This window comes from Penicillium solitum, assembly GCF_028829755.1.
Source record: "Penicillium solitum strain IBT 25940 chromosome Unknown utg000002l_segment0_segment0, whole genome shotgun sequence".
In the NCBI taxonomy this organism is placed as follows: Eukaryota; Fungi; Ascomycota; class Eurotiomycetes; order Eurotiales; family Aspergillaceae; genus Penicillium; species Penicillium solitum.
In genome coordinates this window covers 715162-737926 of record NW_027072122.1, presented here as the reverse complement: position 1 = coordinate 737926, position 22765 = coordinate 715162, and the positions used below count along the sequence as shown (strand labels likewise).

The window sequence follows — 22765 nt, the reverse complement described above, 5'->3', positions numbered from 1 at the left end:
TTCTCCATATATTTCCTTCATTTGTGCGACGCAGTGTGAAGCTTACGAAACTCCGACTCACGCCCTAGCAATGCCCTAGGAGCATCAAACTCCACCAACTCCCCGTGTTGCAGAAGAGCCACTTTATCAAAGCGCTCGATATGCCGCAACCGATGCACAACAGCAATGACCGTCTGTCCCGCACACTCCTGCTCGATTATCTCCAGTATCCGAGATTCGGTTTCCCAGTCCACGCCGCTAGTCGCTTCATCCAAGATAAGTAGCGGGCTAGGGGTGGTCAAGGCCCGTGCCAGTGCTAAAAGTTGCCTCTCGCCATATGACCAGTCCAGCGCATTGAAGGTGGCATCCAGTTCACTCTTTCTGCAGATCGAGTCCCAAAGGCCTACTTTCTCGATAGCGGCGACGATCCGCTGTTCCGATAGGGTGTCTGTATGGTTGAAGCAATAACGTAATGTGCCGGGGAGAAAGAAGGGATCCTGTGGGATAACAGTAATCTGTGCACGAAGCGCGGCGGGGTGGATGGTGGAAATGTCCACGTTGCCTATGGTGATGCGGCCCTGGGAGATTTCCAGCATGCGCAGGATAGTCATGATGAGGGAGGTCTTGCCACTGCCAGAAGGCCCACAGACTGCAATCTTTTGACCGTAAGAGATATGGAATGAGAGATTTAAGAGAGTAGGTCTATGGCCGGCAGTATTATCGGACCTAAGAAAACTTTGTTAGCTTTGCTATTGACTTGGGGGAATATTGGGTGAAGATTTAAATTCATAGTACTCCTTTTCTTTGCCTCTACATACCTATATCCCGTGCTGACATTGTCGAAACGTATATCTGCGCGCGTTAGCCAGCCCTCTTCTATCCCCGCTGATGCTTCGGCGGGCGTCTCCTTCATAAATTCCTGTACGCGTGCCACTGCCCCGAGTGAGATCTCCATCTCCGTCCACGCCTCGATGGCAGTGTTCAGGTTCTGACTAATGGAAATGATCAAATCCAGCGCAACTCCGATTTCACCGGCACTGAAACGATCCTTCAGGGCGGTGACCACTGCGACGAGGATAACTGCAAGGAGCATGACCAGAACATCCAGCGCCAGCTTGAGACCCTGTCGTATACAGTACAGCATATAGAAGGGTTTCTGGGTCACATCGAGCTTTGCAATGCATTGCTGGTGGAGCTGAGATTGCCACCCCAAGCTCTGAATCACCGATAGTCCGTTGACGGTCTCTTGGAAGTGGGAGAATAGAAGTTCCTTGGCTTCGATATCCAAGAGATGGACCTGGCGGGATGTCCGGAGGTAGCCATGCTGGAGGACAGAAATTGCGACTAAAACGAATGGGAGCGCAATAGTGATATATTTGCCGACCACGCAGAGGATCACCAGGCTGACGATGCACAGGCTGAGGGTTGGATAACTGACGTTAATAAAATGGCCATAGTCATGTGCAGTGGCTGGAGGCTTACCTTCCACAAAGTTCAATGCGTTGATTGGGAGTCCAAAGTCAATGAGCTCCATGTCCTGGCTAAACCGGTTCATGATGCTTCCAATATCGGTTTTCTGGAGGAAACTAAAGGGTGCGCTGGGGATTTATCAGTAGAGGCTTCCTGTAACCGATGCTTTCTCAACTTACCGTAGCACTGAATGTAATAGGTCTGAATGTAGATCTAGTGAGGTGTTGCCCACAATTTCGAAAATCAGCATCCTACATCGAAATAAGCAATTTTACACCACAGGTGAAAAGAAAAATGATCTTACCAGCACCCGGCACCAAGGGAAAAAATAGCCAACAGAGAAATGACCGTATAAACTCCGAGCTATTTGCCTATATCCGAATTCGGATGGGCCTCATTTGCATCAGACCACCATTTCAACCAAACCGCTAAACAGTCAGCTTAGCCTCGATACTATAAGATCGTATGGGCAAGCTTACAGGAGAACTGAGTGGTGAAGCCGTACGCGAGTAACAACGCGACAAAGAAAGCGACTTGTAGAAGCCCTGCTTTGCGGGCGTAGTAGCTGTAGATGGACCAACTGCCATCTCGTCTTGCCAGGTTTTTCTTCAACTCGGTAGATTGGGATTCAGTTCTTTCGGTACTTTCATGGCTTAATAGAGGGTTGAGTTCTGTTATTTCGTTGGGTTCTGTAACCTCTGCGTTATCTTTGTCGTTAAGGCTAGACTGTGTATACTCGGGTAGCTGGTCGATCAATTCCTGGTATGTGCCTTGGATAACTTTGCGACCATTTTCAAGGAGAATAACCTCGTCCGCATATGGAAGGAGGGATCCTAAGGCCTTTATATTAACAACCTTACACTAAGAGGGTCGTATGATATGCCCACGAGTATGTGTTGCAAGGACCACAGTTGTATTTGTCCGTCGAAAGATCCCATCGGACCCAAATAGGCGCTCGCCAATAATGCGGGTGTTTTGTGCGTCCAGTCCACTGAATGTGTCATCAAGGACTACATTGGGGAGCCGAGAGTAGACTGCGCGCGCAAGAGCCTAGGTTAAGTTAGCATTTAGTCTAGGAATGTAGACTTTTCGGCTGTTCGCTATTCTCTTACCACTCGCTGTTTCTGCCCACCGCTGAGGGCTATTCCACTACTGCCAGTGATATGCATGTTTCCTCGAGGGAATTTGCTTATATCGTCCACAAGTCCACAAGCCGAGATGGTAAGTTCGTACCATTTCTGATCTAATTGCGTCCATCCAGTGATGTTATCCTGGATGGAGCTATTTATAATCCAAGGGTTCTGCGGGCAATAGGCTACCTTTCCCGAGGCACGGTACACAGTGCCACGATCAATCTGAGTCTGGCCCATGATCGTGCGTAGAAGAGCGGATTTTCCACACCCCACTGCACCCACGACCATAATGATCTTGCCTGTAGGGATGGACAGAGTTAGGTCGTGAACAATGGGAGAGCTTTCAGCGGTCCAAGATATGGATGTGTTCTGGAATGACACGAATTGGTCGCACGAAACTGATGTTGTAGGGGCCTTGGTAGCCCCGGAAACCTGAGCAAGTTCAACACTGCCATCTATCAAAAATTCGGATTTTGTATGGGTAGTAGGAAATTCACTTGATCTTTCTCGTAGACAATAATTCTGAATCCGGTCGAAGCAGCCGATAGACTGTATTATTGTAGGTAGCGACTGGATGAACGACATTAGAGGAGTTGTCAAGATGGATATAAGAGACAATGTGGTGAATGCCTGCGTAGTAAGGATCTGCGCATCATGCTTGGCCAGAGCTATAATTGTAAACACAAGAAAGACTGCATACGGTGAAAGGTCCACAGAAACAGATGCTGATCAAAACGGAATCCCATTGAGTTAGTACATTTCTACAATATGTTCTGTCAGTCAATGAACACAACTTACATAGCATGACAATTCCTAAAGGCAACGTTCTTCTGTGTGAAGATTATCCGCATGCTATCCTTAAGGCTATGAGCCAGAGCCATTATACTCCCGAGGTCTCCCGGAAGCGGGCCTGACAGTTCTTCATTGTCACCAGAGCTTGGGATCTTGGTGTAGTCGCCGTCTTGGTGTCGAGCAGCATGTTCATTGGTCTCCGGCATGTACCAGGAGCGTAGAATGGAAATAGCACTACAGATGGAGTTCAAGAGAAGGGGAACCCAGAGGCTTTGTTTCATTAAAAGTGAGCCAACTGGGGGCGAGATTATCTCGGCAATAATCACCGCTGCGTTGAAGTACATGAAATTTTGCGACCTGTTCTCAATCGCTCATAATTAGTATCACGACCGAGAACTGCTGGCAGATAAGGGGAGTTTACCTCTTTGTCTCCGGCGTCGAGTCAGTAATGACCATCATGCTAACTGATGCGGCGACATTGCTGCCCCCTCCGATGATGAGAAATAGAGACGATAACCACATCGCTCTGATGGGTAATCCTAGCCAACCTGTGTGAGAGATCAAAAATTAGCGCATCCCTTTTGATGAGACTATTCGGCTAGAATAAAAACTAACCTGCAGACGATCAACACCCAGGACATTCCAAGAAATTGCCCTACGAAACTCAGCGTCATTATCAACCGCCTTCCGTATTTATCTGCTAGTATTCCGTATGGTAGTGCAAGAAGAAGTCCGGGAATATTGTCGAAGAATGATTGCCATCCAAGGAGTTGGGCCAGGGCGGCCTGAACAGGACCTTCCTTACAGAGATGTTCAGGAATCCCTGCTTCTGACCCCGAGGACTCCGAACCTTCATAGTACTGCTGGCATATGATTGACTCCAAGAGACGTAGTTGCGGTGCAGTGCTGATGAAATACCCAATTCCCATCAGAAGGTACATAAGGGTACAGAGTATAGCAGGATGCCAGTAGACAGTGCTAACATCATTGTGTTGATCTGGACTTGAGTCTATTATAGACTGATTGCCCAAGGTATCCTGGGGTTGTTCTATCTTTTCGTAATGAGGCATTCCCTTTTTCTCCAAGTGTAGATTGAATGAATATTGGAAAGGGGTTTGTACTAGCCAGAAGAGGAGTTTTAAGAATGGAGTGAAGGGAGAAGTACTAGTACATATGTAGTCGTTGGGACAAGAAATACCAAACAAAATACGATACAAACAGACAGACAGATATAATACTAAGGTACCTATTTATGTACATAGGTAACTATACTCCGTACTTTCTTATGATACACCGTTACATACTATAACCAACATGCCGTGTCTCCTCGGGACCTCCGACGGGCCACCCGGGTAGCCCCACTTTCTTTTTCCAAGGCGACGGATTGTAATATCAACTTCGGAATTTCCATAGCTGCTTGATAAAACATTAAATGTGATAACCATGGTATGTTGCATCAGTTATGTGTTCGGTACTTCTAGACAGGGAGCAAAACAACAATTACATATAAACTACACTGCACGCTCAGACTAGTGAAATACTGCCTTCTATTCAACCATTACATTATACTCCATTTTTGCTAATATTTCCCATCTTGAAAACGCAGTCTCAAAGAACTATCTTTGGAGAAACAGAGACCAACTACTCTCGAGTATCCTCAAGCGATGGAGGCCTGCTATCCTGACCGACGCGCACAGCACCTCATTCCGTATGAGGTGTTGGAACAAGGTGAGCATGATTAGGCTTATAAGTTTCTAGAGAGAGAATTAATACCGCTTGTTAGCTATTATAGCTCTTTTAAATAATATCTTCTCGATACTTGTAAAGGGTATGTCTGGGCGCGTACTATTCCGCTCGTCCAAAAGACCATTATGTCAGAGTTCGAGCTCTGACATGCCCAGGACCATTATATATAGTAGCACCAAAATTACCTAGGTGCCGCGGGACTTGTCAAGGCCTAGTAGCTACTAGCCGAAGCAAGCCTCTTAGTTGAAGCTTTTTAAATGATTACAACTACTAAGCCGGCAGAAGCAACTGGGCACCTGCCACCTGGGCAATAGAAGAGTGCCTTCCCCTTAGCATAGGGCCGCGCCGCTTCGCCGGCTTTATATCTAGCAATACGGGCTACAACATGAGTGGATTTGAGATGTAAGAATCTAAGGTATAAAATCAATAGATGCCCAGAAAGACGATATATTTTACTAGATTCAATTTAATGGCGTTATGGTGGAGATAAATGCATTTCAATTTAATATGTAGAGATGAAATACCCGTGGACGTTAGTGAGCAGGACCATAACCACCCTCATAAAACGGCGGCACATACTGGTACATATTGTAGGTAAGTTACTAGACATCAGTCCATTGGTCACTGCAAGAGACAGAGAACTATATATAGCATATTCAAAATATATTTCAAGGCTCAGACTTTGCCTGTTGACCGCATGCTCATCCAGCCCGTGAGCCCGAAGGCCAAAGTAGTAGGGCGGTTGAGACCTCGGATTACCAGAGAGCTCAAAAGAGTTTCTTCACTGCGTTGAAATATGGAAAGAAGAATGAAAATCAAGATGGATTGCTATTGCGTAGACGTACCTAGGTACCCTATACTACATAAAACAAAGAAAACAAAGAAAACAATGGATGTGCCGTCAATCAGGTCATCAACGTTTCATGGGTTGCTCGTAAGCCCTCGTGATGATGGTTTTAGATGCGATCAATTTAATCTCGACACACACATCGGAAACGCCAGTGCTGTAAAAAGTAATGAGTCGCCAGCGTTGATTTGAGTTTGGTGGTCTTGATATAAAAAGAAGAAGAAGAAGAAAAAGAATCGAAGGAAAAAAAAAACGAAAGAAAAAGGGAAAACTGGAAAAAAGACGGTGCGGGCTGCAGGCGAAAATGGGGCTCACCTGACTCTGATTGGTCAGGACAGCTGCTCCTCCAAACTGCAGTCGAGTCTCCGATTCATATCGACACTTTTCCCCTTCAACCTGATTCCCCCTCTATACATTTGTTTCTCTATTTCGATATTTCTTTTTTAAAAACCAGCATTACCAATATCCTCCCTATTACCCTCGTTCGAACTCACTTACTTTCCCTGGATTTCCCTCCCTCGAATTTCTTATTCCTCAGGAATTTCCCGCCATCTGCCACTATACTACGTCACTGAGATAATAGCGCCGGCGTCTCATCTCTCTGTGTAACGCTTCTTACGGATCCTTTCTTTTCCCCCTGATGACCGCTCGTGTCTCGGGCAGTCTTCTCACCCGCCGCGATGGATAATGCAAACCTGTGGACCCGCCGGACAAAGTTAGTCGTGTGCCCCTCCTCACCCAGGTTGACCATTGTAACTTATATCGGTGTTTTTTTCCCCCTTTGATTAGCTCGTCCAAGTTGTCCCTGTCTACGTCCGGAGCGGACGCGAAAGACAGTGCCCGTGTCGAACTGCCCCGCCCATCCAAGCGGTTCGGACCCGACAGCTCGCACGGCCGCTCGAATCCATTTAACGCAATATCCCCATTATCCGGCGGCGTTTCCTCCCCATCCACCAATGCCTCCTCCGCCTTCGGCCTAGGGTCCGGCGCATTCGCCTCTTTCGGTGCGCCGAAGACTCCCGGTGGCTCCGAGTTGAAAACACCCGGACGGGAGGTACCCTTGGAACACGATGAGGCTACCCGCAAGGCCTTTGAGAACCAATCTGTCGCTGCTCCTGGTGAGCACCCGTTGAAGTCTACGTGGATCGTCTGGTACCGCCCCCCGACACCCAAATACTCCGACTATGAAAAGTCCACCGTGCCGCTCGCTTCGATATCTTCGGTAGAGAGCTTCTGGGCGGTGTACTCTCATCTTAAACGTCCCTCTCTTCTTCCTACGGTTTCCGACTACCATATCTTCAAGAAGGGGATTCGCCCCGTCTGGGAAGATGAGGCGAACAAGCGGGGAGGTAAGTGGATCGTACGTTTCAAGAAGGGGGTTTCCGATCGATACTGGGAGGATCTCCTCTTGGCTATGGTTGGGGACCAGTTTGCGGAGGCCGGGGATGAAGTATGCGGCGCTGTGCTGAGCGTGCGAGGTGGTGAGGATGTTTTGAGTGTTTGGACGAGGATTGACGGGGGGCGCAACATCAAGATCAGGTATGTACAAAAAATCTTGCTTTATCTTACCACTGTGCGGTATATCTAACTTGACTCCAGAGAAACGATCAAGCGCCTGCTTTCTTTCCCGGCAGACACCAACATCATCTGGAAGAGCCACGACGACAGTATTGCACAGCGTTCTGCTATTGACCAGGCTCGCCACGACAAGACTGCCACTGGCACCGGTCATCAAGAACGGCGGCGTACAGGCCAAGATGACTCGGACAAGGCTAAACCGGCTGTGGCCCTATGAACGGATCCATGATCCCAGCCTGGCCTTGGGCCCTGTATAGTAAACCCGAAAAAAAAAAAACCTTCAATCACGAATCATTGGGACGCGTTTGGGTCTTAGGGGCGGTGGGGCATCGAGGCGAACTAAGCGGTTTGATTTGATTTATGTCTTGAGTGAACTCATCTGTGCTATGTGTTTCTTTTTTTTGTGTCTACCGAGCTCATGCGTGATGTTTTTCCTTTATGTACCCAACATGAATGCAGCACCAGCTGCTATTGGTTTTCTCGCCTGGGAGTATTGTCTATCCTTTGCGTGATGAATTGGTTTCTTCTGTGAAGTAGAGCCCTTTCACTTAGACTTAGTCTATTCGACGTTAGGGCTCTGCTAGATATCCTAACTACAGCTATGTATGCAAAAGGTGATCCAAGGTATTTGTGTATGGTCCTGGCGATATGGGCATAATAAACTATATGCAAGCCAGACACCCTGGTAACTATGTCGGGTTGTTTTATTGTTCACGCTATTGGGCTATTGGGGCATCGAGCTATTGTTGTGAATAGTGCCAATAAGGCAGAAAGGTATGAATAAAGTAAATCACTCGGACAATGCAACCAACCCCTTGGAACATATTGAACCTATTCATCTATTCCAATATTCCAAGATATCAAACAGTGAATGTCTACGTAATGCCTAAATCCTCAGGCGTCAATCAATGCTGACCGCCCTAGGGCTCAGATGACGATGCGGCGTACTTGCGTCCCATGAATGAAGGAAAAAAAAAGAGACATTAGACAAACAATCAATTGGAATGGGATCTATGCACTGCAGATTGTCATGACCTTGTGGCTGCCTTCATGCCTGTGTTTAAAAACCTAGTCGACCTCTTCTCTAACTTGTCACCGCGACGCCAACGCGAGACCGAAGATCAACGATCTGCTGCTCAACAGGCTCGACCACCGCCCTCGACCCCTCCTCGTTCTCGATCAGATGGATCTGGTCGCAATCCCTTTACTCTGCTATCTGACAAAATCAACCTGACTGAAACCACTTCTCCCAAAAACGCTGGGATCGCTCCTCTTCCAACGGTGTGTATGCTTCCGTATCTCCATGCGCGTCCCGCCAATATTTGCTCTTTGGCCGTGCATATTGCTTTTTGATAATTCGACCCTACGCAATCTCCTCGTCTTGCGCACTTATCTCTTGGCTCTCTGCATGTTTTCTTGTTGCAAGCTATCCTCACATATTTAACTTGGGACTAATTGATTTTATCAGGTTGTTCATAGTTATGTCGATACTTTTTCGTCCCCAACTGGATCTACAACCGCAGACGAACCGTTGCGCACACGTCCCTTCCACCCTTTCCTCAGTCCCATTACCCGGTTAGCCATGTCCCATCGGAACCCACCGCCTTTCCCCGCCGGCAGGCAAATGCTGATACCCCCACCCATTCCCAGGCAGGGTGATTCGTCGCCGATGTTGAACAAGGACCAGCAGAAGGATTCTCAGAATCGGCAAGATGAGGCTCGTTTGCTCGGAGCCAGATATCCGTATGTTCTACGAGTGTGTGTGGAGTCGTTCGAGATATTGTGGCTAACCAGCTTTTTTTTGTGTGCTTGATAGTGACTCTAACGCCGTCAAGATAAAGCCCGGAGCATTTCATGCTAGGAACAAGAAGCCAGGGGTAAATGCCCGCATTTATATTCATGACTATAACATCCCATCTGATCCTCGGTCACAGTCTAGCTTCGCGCCGTCCCCCGTGGACAAACTTTCACAGAATGCCCGAAGCAGCGGGCCGGTCCGTTCTTACGGAGGATCAAATCAACAAACTTCACGGATGAAGTCGCGCCACTCTGAAGATGAGTTCGAAGAGTCGAGTCGGCCTACCAAGATGCGACGCCAGAGTGAAACTAGTGAAGCCATCGACCTCACAGCCCAAGTGAACCCAGCCATGGATCAATTGGAACAGCCCTCTCTCTCCCGCCCAAATGCACCTCGTCGCAACCGACATGAAGGTTCCAGGGACGCGGAGAATGACATTAAAGTAGCGCAAAGCTCTATTCGTCCTCAGCATGGCCAATTCTCTTCTGTGGACTCTCGGGATGAAAGGTTCACCGGAACAGCAGCACAGCAACGCCGTCAGGCGAGATCTGCGGATCCCCGTCTGCCTCAGGTTAACGACAAATCTAACCAGACTAATGAGGCCGTTGTTATTGGGAGCATTGAAGATGGACCAAAGAGAGCTGGCCGGAATCGCACTGCAGTTCCTTCGACGAACATCCATCGTCCTGTCAACGGCAGAGAAAGTCCAGATGAGCTTCAGGGCGACACCACCACACATCCAGTACCGAGATCCTTCTCAGGAACACAAATTCAAACCACTCTCCCATCCAAACCCGGAATGCACACATCACCAACGACTCGAAAACACTCCCCGTCCGATACCCGAACCCCAGACTTTTCGCCATCACCGGCCGCAAAAAAGGCCAAGGTCTCTCAAAAGAACTCTGATAAGAAACACCTATTGCGCTACTTCCGAACCGGCTCCTTCGGCAAATCTTGCGACATGAAGGAATTCGTCTCAATTTATTCAAACGAGGAAGGCCTTGAACTTCGTGAGAATGCACTCGGCCAGGGTAACACGATATCAATACCTTTTCAGCAAATTCGTCAAATCATCATTGGCGAGCCCCCCAGCCGGAAAGTGAGAATCAAAATGCTACAGAGTTCCGTCCAAGCAGACGACCAGCTCGACGTTGAGTTTTGGACCACCGACGAAAGATTCAAGTTCCTAGAAGTGTTGAAACAAGTCAATACCAAGGCCCAGCGTCCTATGAAGGAGATGTAGGTTTTATTGGCTATCTTTTAGTTGAGTTCGCAGTTTACTAACATTGAAACAGGAAATGGATGGACAAGGCTTTTTTGAAATACGAAAAGCAATTCCCACAGGAGAACAAGCTGCCCAAGAAGCGACTTCTTGATGACTTGGTGGAAGATCCCGATCCTGCGCACTCTCCTCCTCCCTCGCGACGACCCAAACTTTCAAAGTCCTTGAGAGATGACTATGGTGAAGTCAACAATGTGAATCTACTTGAGATCAAACGCTCTGCTCAGGAAAAGGGAAAATATGGAAATGGCATTGATTCTCAAGCATATGCCAAAGAGCAACAGAATTCCCTCCCTCTTGATAACGGCGCTGAAGTCGATATTCGATCTACCATCAACCCACCGGAACATGAAACCCGGTCGTCTACCCGCCGTGTCGCTAACAAGCCCGGCGTGTCGAATGGAGACATTGCATCCGAAGCACACTTGGGCTCACTTCTCAGAGATGATTCTTTCAGGTACAAGTGGAAGAAACCGTTGGTGTATCCGCGAAACGGAAAGAAGAAGGCCGAGGTCACCCTCGGCGATCGTGAACGGTTACTTCGGGATGACTTCCTGAACGATAACCTGATCGCCCTGTACATGCGTTTCCTTCAGGACCACCTCGAACGCACCAACAAAGAGGCCGCGAAACGAATCTACTTCTTCAACACCTACCTCTTTGCAACTCTCACGAACACCCCACGGGGGGACCGTGGGATCAACTACGGTGGTGTTGAGAAGTGGACTCGGAACGTCGATCTCTTCAGTTATGATTATATCGTCGTTCCCATCAATGAGAGTGCGCATTGGTATGTTGCAATTATTTGCAACTTGCCAAGTTTGTCTCTTGGTTCTGCCAGCGGCGTAGAGCCGGTTCAAACACCGACTCTACAGAAAGAATCATCCAATGCGTCTGAGAGTGAGATCCAGGAAATTGAAGAGACCCCTGAGCCGGAACCGAGGTCAAAGTCAGAGCCCAACGCTTCTGACAAGGCCCGTCAATCCCGTGAGATTCGAAAGGGATCTGAGACCAGTGGAGACCCTGCTTCCCTGCAGATTGAGCGGGATGAGCATGCGATCCGGGATGCACCCGACCAGCACCCACTCCAACCCCCAAATCTCTCCAAATTCGCCGCCCAAAAGCTCGCCCAAGATCAGGCCGCGGCGTCGCAACCGACGCACAAATCCAAGAAGAAGAGATCTGGGTTGAAGCTGGATCCCAACCAAACAACAATCATCACATTTGACTCCCTCGACATGCCTCGCTCCCCCACCATCAAAATCCTCCGCGAGTACATCTGCCGTGAAGCAGAGTCTAAACGCGGCGTGGAACTCGACCCAACCGAAATTAAGGGCATGCGAGCACGCGACATCCCCCTTCAGCCCAATTTCTGGGACTGCGGTCTTTATCTGCTCGCATACTTGGAGAAGTTTGTTCAAAGTCCTGATTGGTTCATCACGAAGGTGCTCCAGCGGAGTATGAGTTCTACCGATGACTGGCCGCCACTAGGCTCTGGTCTCCTGAGATACCGTTTTGGCAAGTTCCTGGACGAGCTGTACGAGGAACAGCGGGAAGCCGATGAACCAGTCATGGCAGCCAGACGACCCGTTTCATTCCTGCTTGGCCCGCCCCTTCCATGTCAAGAAGAAATTGCAGATGTCGATGTGGTACCTGAGTCTCAGCATGATACAGATCCTTCAAAGGACCCTGTGAAGACTGCCAATTCAAAGTCTGAAGACTCGAGTGAAGATTCAACCGCGGACCAGATGCATCTCTTACCTACCGAAAAACACTCAAAACCACAAAAGTCATCCTCGAACCCACCTGCAGACACAAAGTCGCAGAATCGCCATGTTGCTCCACCAAGGGAGGAACCCATCATCCAAGTACCCGGTAGCCAAGAAGAGCCCGGAGTACGAGACACACCGCCCCCTACAAGAAAAGAACGAAGGAAACACAGCCCACGAGGCCCTTCGCGAAAGAGATGAGTCTGTTCATCCTAGTGATACAACCCTATTGTCTAAGATAATCTCGACATCTGAACACAGTACCGGCTGGACCGGAACTGACCCTCTACTTCATGAATCAAATATGTTCACTGTTGTTTTAGCGTTTTAATCCGTGTGCGTCATGGCATGTCCCGCGCATAGCCCTGCGTCGGCGTTCGATGAAAGAAGGATGGTGTTTTTTTCCCTTCATGTCTTTACAACCATAGCATCATATACCATCGTCCGCATCGCAATGCGAATTTAATCGTTATTTTTCGGCCAAGTACCAATAATAACTACATATGATCAGACACATGAATGAGCTACCACTCACTCTCATTCGCCCCAACCCCAACCCACCACGCCATCTTATCACTCCTAAACGACTCAAAATCCCATTCCGTATCCTCGAGCAGATCCTTCCCAGCAGTCCACACATAAGTCACAGCCGAAATCTCCTCCTCCTTCCCCTTATCAGTAACCTCGACACCCGCCGCATTCAGCATTTCGCGCAGCTGGCTCTCAGCAGTACTCCCCTCGCCAGACTGGCCGTTATCACCATGCGACTCCCGCAGCAGGCGCACAACAACCGTTCTCTTGTCATAATCAGACCCCTCGAACCTATCCAGTCGGTAAATGTCGCCGTCTGTTAGTCCCGACACCAGGGTTCCTATAACTGATGTCCCAGCGTTGGTTTTCGGATCAGATGACTTCTCCGTCTCAGCTGCTGGCTTTGGCACTGCCGCGATGCCTGGGAAATCGGCGTCCTGCACCCGGTGTCGTCGGTACCCGTGTAAAATTGCGGGTTGGAAGCGGAGCATGGCTTTTTGCCAGGGTTCTGGGTTTGCCTTGCCGTGGATTACTTTGTACAGGATTTGGGGGACCATTAGGGTTCCTATAAGATTTTTAGCTTTTGCTTTCTCTTGATTCGAGAGGGACTTACCATAGAAGAAGAGGACGTGGTCGCCCATTATTGTGTTTGGTGTGGGGTTGGGGTTGGTCTTGGTGCGTTTGTTGGTTCTTGGGTGAGGGTTGAGTGAGGGTCAGAGATAGTGAATTCTATGGAAATGAGATACTATATGGATTTCCAAGTCCAGCTCAAGCTTAGTGTATAAAGAAAGTCATAAAAGAGAGAAGGCAGAAGCCAATGGGTTATCTATGCGGAGATGACAGGCCCCGGTCTATAGCTGCCGCTTATCGATAAGACCCAAACATCCAAACAGGCCCAGCTGGCTTCATCTTCTCAATTCGACCCCAAACACACCATGCATTCCTCCTTGAACCGCATCCAGTCCGTATTCGGCTTCTTCACTACAGTCGCGCTGGTCGTCAGCGCACTGGCAGCCGTCTCGGTCACCCTCTTCCCAGCAGACGAGGCCAATGCCTCCGTGCAACTGAAGAACGTCCAGGTGTAAGTTGAAATCGCGATCTCCCATTCTCCCTCCAACCCTACACTCCCCCGGGACAAAAAAGATATAAAAAAACAAACAACCCCCCATTTACTAATACCCATTTCCAGTGCCAGAGGCCGACCAAACTACTACTCCACCAAACGCGAAGAATACGCCCAGCTCCGCTTCGACCTGGACACCGACCTAAGCCCCCTCTTCAACTGGAACACAAAACAGCTCTTCGTCTACGTCTACGCTACCTACTCCTCCTCCGATATCCCCGGCTCGCAAGCCCGCCTCTCGGAGTCCATCATCTGGGACATTGTCATCCCCGCGACCCCGTCGCCGTATTCATGGGATATCCTCAAAGACCAAGTCCTCGCGCTTCTTCCCTCGTCCGTTACATCCGAGGCTGTGTCTGCTGCGAAGAGGAATGCGAAGCGCCATGCTAAGTCCGCTAAGGCGGCTAAGAGTAAGAAGGAGGCTCTTGCGCCCGGTGTTCTGAGACTCCGTGGTCAGAAGGGTAAGTATCAGATTAGTGATATCTCTGGTCGTCTGGCGGAGCGTCAGAATGTTACTCTTCATGTTGGTTGGAATGTTCAGCCTTGGGTTGGGGCTTTGTTGTGGGCGCCTGGTACTGGTGCTGCGCCTAGGACTGAGGGGAATATTGTTAGTAGTGAGCCTTTTGATTTCCCCGCGGTGAAGGATAATAAGAAGGCTGCTGCGGAGAAGAGGGCTAGGGAGGCGGAGAAGGTGGAGAAGGCGAGTGTATAAGCTTTGGTTAGGTCTGTTGAGATTCGGAGTTGGGATCTACCTTATTTTTTTTATTTACTTTTGGGAGCTTCTAGAATGCTCACCTCCTACAGTTGCATTTTGAAAAATGATACATATGAAACGCATCGTCATTGGAGTGGAAACCAATCCTTCTTGTTTTATTTATTGTTTCAGAGGGGTCCAGTTACACTCGAGTGAAGAACAAGGATCGACGCTATGGATACAGAAGAGGTAGAGACTCGCTTAGGTTCAAAGTCGTAGAGAATGCCGACCGTCGACGGACGGGGTCAAGCATGTCGAAGAAGAGAATTCGGAGGTATCGAAAGAAAATCACACGGTACCGTAATTAAGGTCTGCGGGTGTATGGCGATGGCCTCCATTCTGGATGCGGTCGGAGTAGACGCCCGGTGCGGGTCGTTGAGAGGCACGAGTCAGTGGATCGCGATCGCGACGATCATAATAGACGTATTCCAAATAGAAGGCATGGATGTGTCCGGGGAAGTAGCTAGAAGATATGGTTAGTTTTCGAATACAACGGGAGTATGGGTATCTAGTATAACACTCACCCGAGAATTGTGAGCAGGACGTTGATCCAGAAATCAACTCCGCAGCCTGCAATCATAAAGACACCAAGAGGAGGAACTGTTTGGTTTGTTAGCGGGTCATTCTGGTGGGGATGGGTTGATACATGTAGATTGAGGGGCGACCAGGGACCACCATGTGGGGTAGTTTTTTTTTGGAGGTTTTTCAGGTAGCAGAAAGTGTCGACTTACTGAATAAGGTGATGATAATCAAACAGAGCGTCGAGCAAGCGCCGGCCATGATTGTGGTGGTGTTTGATGTTTGATATATGTGGTGTTTTTGTTCAGGTTTGGCAGATCAAGGTCTGAAATCGGTAGTGGCCAGAAAACTGAGGAGGAGGATTGCAAAGAGGAGGATGAAGATATAAATAGGAATGTTGTCATCCGCAGGGGAGTTAAGGTGTTTCATCTTGATCTTGACCACGACGTCACGACTGGGATTTGAAAGGGAGCCAGGTAGGGCTGAGGCAGCCGTGAAGCTGATTTGCTGGAACAGATCATGACGTCATCCCGAACTGTCACCGCCACATGCCACAGTCAACAGATGTGGCTGGTGTCTGTGCCCAGGTGTACATGGCAAGTACACTTGACCGGGCAGGTACAGGCAGGTACAGGCAGGTACGTTGGACGGACTTGGAACAGATGTAGAGGTACTGGGAATAAATTTCCTGTAAGATTCCGTATCAAGTTCTTACACCGCATCAATCGCCGCCCGGGTTGTAACTTGCTCGTTCTTGTTGCCAAGCTTTGAGATCTGCAAAAATGCGTCCACTCCATACCCTTCGAGACTGTGCAGTTCCAAACTGCCTGCCCAATATTCAGCATAAACTCGGCTCATGGGGAGACCCATCCCCAGACGGAGATTGGGTGGTCGTGATGTCAACGTGTCCAGAGATCCTTCATGGTATGAATCCCGGCCGGTGTGTTTATGGTCGTGTGACACTTGCAGTTCTTGCATCGTCGCCGCCATTGCAGGGACCTGTCCAAGATTTTCCAGCCGCGATTGCGTGCGAGGCCCCTTGCTGAAGGACCACAGATACGGCAAAATCTCTCGAGGGATTCCTCCTCCTTGATCAGATATGCGCATTATCACATGCTGCGGGGTCTCGCACACGAGCACTTCGATGGGTGGTGGGGGTTCGGTTGAATCCTGATATTTCTCCATCACTGCTTGTACTGAGTTGCGGAGAAGTTCTCCGATGATATATTCCAAGTGGCTCAAAATATACGGGAAGGTCGCGTCGACATGGCCCTTGACGGTGATCGCGGGGATCTGAGTCAACCCTGATATGTTCCGCATTAGATCCTGTGCGACCTTCCCACATCGCTCGACTACCTCCTTCGCCTTGCACTTTAGGAACACTTCACCCACGAAGTCTGCGTTCATGTCGGTTCGGTCGTGGGAATCGGGGAAATGCCATGGCGAGTTGAAGGTTTCGGTTAGAGCTAGGTGTTGCTCTGCGATGACTCGGCGAGAGATTCGCTACCGAGGAGATAATTGTCAGCTAGGAGGCAGATCAGAGGTCGACCTTACATACCGCTCGCAAAAGTGTGTTCATTAACCGATCCATTTCGTCTGCCGGAGCGAGATTGCGGCATTCCAGCACTCCCATCGCCAGGTTGGGAATCGCAATCAGATGCTCCCGTAGCATTTCTTTCAGGATATCACAAAAACGGTCATTATCATCAAGGCTACGGATCTCAGGAACTACCCGAGCCCGCTCAAATGCTTTGTAGTACAGTTCGTATACAAGGGTGAGATGCGGATTGGCAACTACCACATACGGTAGTTGCTGGATGTCTCGCAGACGATGCGCAAGGCTATTCAACAGACCATGGTCAGAATTTTTGCTTTTTTGGGGGGAATTCTGCAGATTGTCTCCCAACTTACCGAGTAGGTAGCTCAGTCCGCACATAGTTTGCGGAACTGATGAGTCGTGGTTCGGTCAAGGTGCGACCAAAAAAGGTCAACTGACGAAGACTGATAGGTCGAATAGCTCGTTCCACCCATCTACCAGTACATCCCAGTCAGTATTATGTACCATTTTAAGCTTTATCAACGAGAGTCATCCATACTCATCTACTGCAGAAACTGGCCGCCATGGTGGCGGGCTGTGAGCTCCAGAATAGCAGCGTTTCAAGGGAGATTGGAGAAGCTGCCAGCTTCTAGCTGGATAAGTCAACCTCATTGTGCTCCATGCACTCATTCAATAAGTACCAAGACCATATAAGTGCTCACTATCTTGTGCACGCGCGTAGTTGGGAGTTCCAGAGTTTGGGGTTGCCGGGCGGTGAGTCAATCTTGGAAGCATGTGACACCAACAGACTTGTTATGCTTTGGGTCAGTTTTGTTTTGCTCGTCATATATATATATATATCCATAATCCATATATATCCCGAGGTCTTTATATATGTGTTTCAAAACACCGCAAATGCCAATGTCATACGATTTGAGTTCCCATCCCAACTTACCTCGGATCTGAGGCAACTCGCACGGACTTGGGGCTAACGCATCATCGGCTCATGGATCCTTTGGATCATCTGAGAGTGAACTGGGGAAATTTGGATGATTTGAGAGCATGCAAAGAGATACACATATGGATTGGCATACAGAACTAAAACATACATATGTATCTATCTACGCTATCTACTCCCGTACATCATCGATAAATCAGACTGGTACAAAATAGGGCTTTCTTCACCGTATACTCCGCACCTAGGTACTCCTGCATATATTATTGCACACTACCAATTAAACAAACTAATTGATTTCAATTCGATAGGGAGAGAGAGAAAAGTCAGAGCTTAGTGAAAAACAGCTATATGAACACTATAAATAAGCATCTAATCAAAGACAGATCTTATAAACAACATCCTTTCAATATCACTGCCGAGCCCTCGAGGCTCCGCCACCGCTAGCTCCGGCCCTTATTATTTTGCGGGTTCAGACGAATTTCCTCCACCACCAGGCTCTACAGTGTATTTCTTTCCAACATTCTGTCTTTTTATTCACAAAACTTCCTTAAAATACAAACCCTGACGCCTTCCGGGACGGGAAGGCGCTTTCCGCGATGGAAAACGTGAGAGATCCCCCGACCGTGCCCCTCGCTAGTGTCGTCATTGGACCTAACCCTGTTCTACCAGCTCGCGGAGAACGACATGCTTGTCGATGATTATGACCAATACCCTGCCGAAAAGACCGATGTCGTCGTCGTTTCCCGGTCGGGATCCGACGAGCCTGAGTCCGCACCGACCGCAGATGATCGTATGTTCTTTGTTGCTTTTTTTCCCGTTCCTTAAACCACAATCAGGAGGGCGGTTTGACGGGTGAACTGGACAAAGCATGGCACCTGAATGAGATCGCCCTCGAGAAAATATACACCCTGTTTGCTTGTCGGTATTGAGTGGTCGCTAATCAAGACGATGGACACAGACGCGGCGATGATGGCAAAGGTCCTCCCCAAGAACTCGGACCTCGAAACCCTAGACGAAGTCCACAACACATGGCGCTTGTCAGACTGGCGGAAGATGGAGCGCAAGTCACACGGACCCATCTTCCGATGCGGTGACTCCCCGTGGTGAGTACCTGAAATCTCTTTGCCGGGATTTGGCTCTTATGGCTCTGTGCTGGCATTGGATCTGACTCGAGAATAGGCGCATCCTCTTTTTCCCCGTACGGAAACCAGACCGAATTCGCCTCGTTTTACCTCGAACATGCGTGGGAAGGTGGACCACCGGAGAACTGGTACGCTTGTGTGCAGTTCGCGCTGGTGTTGTCGAATGTGAACGATCCTTCCATTTATACACACCACGGTAAGATATTCAATTCCTAAGGGATTGTTTGATTAGAATGCTGAGTTGGATTTTAGTTGCAACCCACCGTTTTACGGCCGAGGAAGGAGACTGGGGTTTCACTCGATTTTCCGACCTCAAAGGTCTGTTCAGCCACGCGTGGGAGGGAAAATCTGTCCCGTTGGTGCAAGATGACGAGGCAATTGTCACGGCCTATGTTCGCGTAGTGAAAGATCCCACGGGTGTCTTGTGGCACAGTTTCCAAAAGTGTGTTCTCTCCGGGAAGTTTGACCGAGTGAAACTAACTTCTTTTTAGTTACGACTCGAAGAAGGAGACTGGAATGGTAGGATTGAGGAACCAGGGAGCTACATGCTACTTGAACTCACTTTTGCAGTCGCTCTATTTCACAAATGCTTTCCGCAAGGTACGAAAAGAAAACTTCGATTGCCCCCCCCCCCCCTAACTACTGAGACTAATGGAAATCCTTAGGCCGTCTACCAAATACCGACTGACCAGGAAGCTTCCCGTGAGAACAGCGCGTGGGCCCTCCAGAGACTATTTTACAACCTGCAGACCAACGATGTTGCTGTTTCCACAACTGAGCTCACCGCGTCTTTTGGCTGGCAGTCCAGCCAGATCTTTGAACAGCAAGATGTACAGGAGCTCTCACGGAAGCTCATGGAAAGATTGGAGCACAAGATGAAAGGTACCGTTGCAGAAAAGGTTCTACCTGATCTGTTTGTCGGAAAAACCAAAACGTATATTTCTTGCATCAATGTCGATTACGAGTCTTCCCGCGTGGAAGACTTCTGGGATATTCAACTCAATGTTCGAGGCAACAAAACCTTAGACGACAGCTTCAGGGATTACATTCAGGTTGAGACGCTGGAGGGAGAGAACAAGTACGAAGCTGGGCAGCCATACGGTCTGCAGGACGCCAAGAAGGGCGTCATCTTCGAAAGCTTCCCTCCCGTTCTGCATCTTCACCTCAAACGTTTCGAGTACGACCTCAACCTTGACATGATGGCTAAGGTCAATGATTATCACACATTCCCTATGGAGTTCGATGCGGCCCCGTACCTTTCTGAGGGCGCTGACAAGTCGGAGTCCTGGGTTTACCAATTGCACGGTGTTCTCGTCCACAGCGGTAACCTCGATGCTGGACATTACTATGCCTTCCTGAAGCCCACCAAGGATGGACACTGGTACCGCTTTGATGATGACCGAGTCAACCGAGCTACTGACAAAGAGGTCCTCGATGAGAACTACGGAGACTCCCAGCAACGCACGAACGGAGCGACTGGAGGGCGATCGGCTATTCGCACAAACAACGCCTACATGTTGGTGTACATCCGGAAGACGAAACAGGATAATGTATTATTACCAGTCACAAAGGATGATGTGCCCTCTCACATTGGTACGTCCAGAGATTCCTCTTCTTTGGAGAATTGACCGGTTGGCTAATCTTAAAATAGAGAAGCGTATGTCTGAGGACCGGGTGGAGATGTTGCGTCGGAAGAAAGAGAGAGAAGAAGCCCACCTTTACATGAATGTTGGCGTTCTCAATGAGGATGCATTCCGAAACCACCACGGCTTCGATCTGACTAGCAATGACCTACCCGCGGACGATCCGGCCCTTCCCACTCCATACAAGATTCTTCGGGCAAAGAAAGTCAGCGAATTTGCACAGGAAATCGCCGAAGAACGAGGCCTTAAGCCGGAATCCATTCGATTCTGGGTCATGGTAAACCGTCAGAACAAGACAACCCGACCCGATCAGGTGATCCGCGATCCAGAGATGACTGTTGAGGAGGCGTACAACAAATACGGCACTAAAGGCCAGCTCTTCCGCTTGTGGATGGAGGTGGCACCGACCGGCGCGGACGGAAAGCCTACTTCGTGGCCCGATAATGATTCGATTCTCATTTTCCTCAAGAACTTTGACATCACGGCCCAGACATTGACTGGTGTTTGCTCTGTCTACGTTCAAAAGAGCCAGAAGGTGAGCGAACTGGCCCCGACAATTCTTTCCAAGATGGATTGGCCGGCCGGTACAGAGTTCTTGCTGTTCGAAGAGATCAAACATACCATGATCGACGTTATGAAACCGAAGCAGACTTTCCAGCAATCTGAAATTCAGGACGGCGACATCATTACCTTCCAGCGCGCAATCAAGGAGTCCGAACTGCCACCCTCAGCACTTTACACAGACGCTCGGCAATTCTACGATTACCTGTTGAACCGCATGGAAGTTCAATTCGCCCCGATCAAGACCAATGAAGGAGATACTTTCTACTTGACTCTCAGCCGCAAGATGACCTATGACCAGTTCGCCAAGAAGGTTGGTGAGCATCTTAAGGTGGACGAGACTCATCTTCGATTCGCACCCGTGATGGCCAGTACTGGCAAGGCCAAGCCTTTCCTGAAGCGCAACGTCAATCAGAACCTCTCACAAATTCTCAACGGTCAATATGGTGCCTACGGGTACACCATGCATCGGGCAGACGCTTTGTACTACGAGGTGCTGGACATGAGTTTGACTGACTATGAGAGTAAGAAGTGCTTCAAAGTGACCTGGCTCCCCGATGGCGTTACCAAGGAGGTTCGTGTTAAGGATTCCCTCTCCGTGACGCTGGGATTTGGCTAACATTTAAGTAGGAGATTGTTGAGCTCTTGGTTCCCCGCAGTGGCACCGTGGCAGATCTTCTGTCTGCGTTGCAACAGAAGTTGGAGCTGGGCGATGAACCCATCCGGATTGCCGAAACACACAGTGGAAAGGTCTACAAAGAGCTTCGGGAAGAACAAAACGTGGCTGCCATTAATGAGTACGCCACGCTCTACGCCGAAAAGATCCCATCGGAGGAATTGAAGTTGGACGCCGAGGACCGCACCATTGGCGTATTCAGCTTCGATCGCGAACCCAACCGCACTCACGGAATCCCCTTCAAGTTTGTTGTGAAGCCTGGAGAACTTTTCGCGGAGACAAAGAAACGTCTTTCCGCTCGCACACAGATCAAGGGCAAGAACTTTGAGAAGATCAAGTTCGCCGTGGTCCCCCGGGCATCATTCTCTAACGCCAAGTATCTCGAAGATGGTGAGTGTTTCTCTTTCGATCTCATTAGAAAATCTTCTTTCGGACTGACTAAACCCCTCTCAGGTGATATCTTGTCAGATGTAGCGGCTGGTGCCGACGACTTCCTGGGTCTTGATCATCCCAACAAGAACCGCAGCTTCTGGGGCAAGAGTGATGGATTCTCTATTCGTTAAACGATTGTTAAAGCCATGGCGCTGGGGGGTTATGAGTTGATGGAGGGCTGTATGCTGCAATCCGGTACATGAGCAGCAACACCCTGATGTGATGATCATGCCTTTCTCTTTTTTTTTTCTCGTACTATTTTATGTAACCAGCCGCAGTAGAAGACATTCCGTCTATATTATGAGTGCAGATTGTCTATTTTCTCAATTGTCGTGCATCCCATTTACAAAATAGACTCATGAAGTAGTCAAGAGTCGACTTAGTCGATATATACGGAAGTTTATTTGGGTGGATGCAAACAAATCAAACAGCGGAACACAAAGTTGGCCAGAACGCCATCTCCTGACGCGGATATCATCCCCCAGTTCAACG

At 49.0% G+C, this 22765-nt stretch overlaps 8 protein-coding genes across 8 annotated transcripts; 4 read left to right on the top strand and 4 right to left on the bottom strand.

The window, feature by feature from the left end:
• Positions 1-17: 17 nt before the first annotated feature.
• On the bottom strand, positions 18-3580 carry N7455_003907 (ABC transporter integral membrane type 1; the record flags this gene model as incomplete). Its single annotated transcript, XM_065604622.1, has 8 exons — positions 18-705; positions 798-1577; positions 1629-1700; positions 1754-1805; positions 1929-2282; positions 2337-2499; positions 2562-3307; positions 3391-3580. The coding sequence occupies 8 exons, from the start codon at positions 3578-3580 to the stop codon at positions 18-20; spliced, it is 3045 nt and encodes a 1014-aa protein (XP_065462173.1).
• A 3067-nt stretch (positions 3581-6647) lies between these two features.
• On the top strand, positions 6648-7762 carry N7455_003906 (eukaryotic translation initiation factor 4E; the record flags this gene model as incomplete). The annotated part of the gene is made up of 3 exons (XM_040959396.2): positions 6648-6682; positions 6757-7506; positions 7567-7762. 3 exons carry the CDS (start codon positions 6648-6650, stop codon positions 7760-7762), a joined length of 981 nt encoding a protein of 326 aa, XP_040810161.1.
• Positions 7763-8595: 833 nt separating this feature from the next.
• On the top strand, positions 8596-12598 carry N7455_003905 (uncharacterized protein; the record flags this gene model as incomplete). Its single annotated transcript, XM_065604621.1, has 5 exons — positions 8596-8826; positions 9014-9288; positions 9362-9422; positions 9480-10585; positions 10642-12598. The coding sequence occupies 5 exons, from the start codon at positions 8596-8598 to the stop codon at positions 12596-12598; spliced, it is 3630 nt and encodes a 1209-aa protein (XP_065462172.1).
• A 323-nt stretch (positions 12599-12921) lies between these two features.
• On the bottom strand, positions 12922-13569 carry N7455_003904 (gamma-glutamylcyclotransferase family protein; the record flags this gene model as incomplete). The annotated part of the gene is made up of 2 exons (XM_040959416.2): positions 12922-13493; positions 13542-13569. 2 exons carry the CDS (start codon positions 13567-13569, stop codon positions 12922-12924), a joined length of 600 nt encoding a protein of 199 aa, XP_040810093.2.
• Positions 13570-13839: 270 nt separating this feature from the next.
• N7455_003903 (signal peptidase complex subunit SPC3) lies at positions 13840-14763 on the top strand (the record flags this gene model as incomplete). Its single annotated transcript, XM_040959469.2, has 2 exons — positions 13840-14009; positions 14118-14763. Exons 1-2 carry the CDS (start codon positions 13864-13866, stop codon positions 14761-14763), a joined length of 792 nt encoding a protein of 263 aa, XP_040810142.1. The 5' UTR covers positions 13840-13863.
• A 330-nt stretch (positions 14764-15093) lies between these two features.
• On the bottom strand, positions 15094-15585 carry N7455_003902 (YqaE/Pmp3 family membrane protein; the record flags this gene model as incomplete). The annotated part of the gene is made up of 3 exons (XM_040959467.1): positions 15094-15268; positions 15330-15405; positions 15537-15585. 3 exons carry the CDS (start codon positions 15583-15585, stop codon positions 15094-15096), a joined length of 300 nt encoding a protein of 99 aa, XP_040810084.1.
• Positions 15586-15955: 370 nt separating this feature from the next.
• N7455_003901 (protein kinase PKP2) lies at positions 15956-17701 on the bottom strand. Its single transcript, XM_040959413.2, has 4 exons — positions 17421-17701; positions 17236-17355; positions 16883-17165; positions 15956-16827 (listed from the first exon to the last, which is right to left on the bottom strand). The coding sequence occupies exons 1-4, from the start codon at positions 17549-17551 to the stop codon at positions 16036-16038; spliced, it is 1326 nt and encodes a 441-aa protein (XP_040810127.2). The 5' UTR covers positions 17552-17701; the 3' UTR covers positions 15956-16035.
• A 540-nt stretch (positions 17702-18241) lies between these two features.
• Positions 18242-22588, top strand: N7455_003900 (ubiquitin-specific protease UBP15). The gene is made up of 10 exons (XM_065604620.1): positions 18242-18424; positions 18489-18609; positions 18778-18909; positions 18999-19157; positions 19214-19403; positions 19453-19561; positions 19627-20554; positions 20613-21739; positions 21796-22231; positions 22295-22588. The coding sequence occupies exons 1-10, from the start codon at positions 18416-18418 to the stop codon at positions 22402-22404; spliced, it is 3321 nt and encodes a 1106-aa protein (XP_065462171.1). The 5' UTR covers positions 18242-18415; the 3' UTR covers positions 22405-22588.
• The last annotated feature ends 177 nt before the right edge of the window (positions 22589-22765 follow it).

What these genes read in the sequence shown, in the direction of transcription:
- N7455_003901 (XM_040959413.2), bottom strand. Translation starts at nt 17,551, where the DNA reads ATGAGTGCATGGAGCACAATGAGGTTGACTTATCCAGCTAGAAGCTGG. An exon ending in CGGACTGAGCTACCTACTCG is followed by an intron (nt 17,166 to 17,235) that starts GTAAGTTGGGAG and finishes TCTGTTGAATAG; the next exon opens with CCTTGCGCATCGTCTGCGAG. An exon ending in TGAACACACTTTTGCGAGCG is followed by an intron (nt 16,828 to 16,882) that starts GTATGTAAGGTC and finishes TCTCCTCGGTAG; the next exon opens with CGAATCTCTCGCCGAGTCAT.
- N7455_003900 (XM_065604620.1), top strand. An exon ending in TTCCATTTATACACACCACG is followed by an intron (nt 19,158 to 19,213) that starts GTAAGATATTCA and finishes GTTGGATTTTAG; the next exon opens with TTGCAACCCACCGTTTTACG. An exon ending in TCACAAATGCTTTCCGCAAG is followed by an intron (nt 19,562 to 19,626) that starts GTACGAAAAGAA and finishes GGAAATCCTTAG; the next exon opens with GCCGTCTACCAAATACCGAC.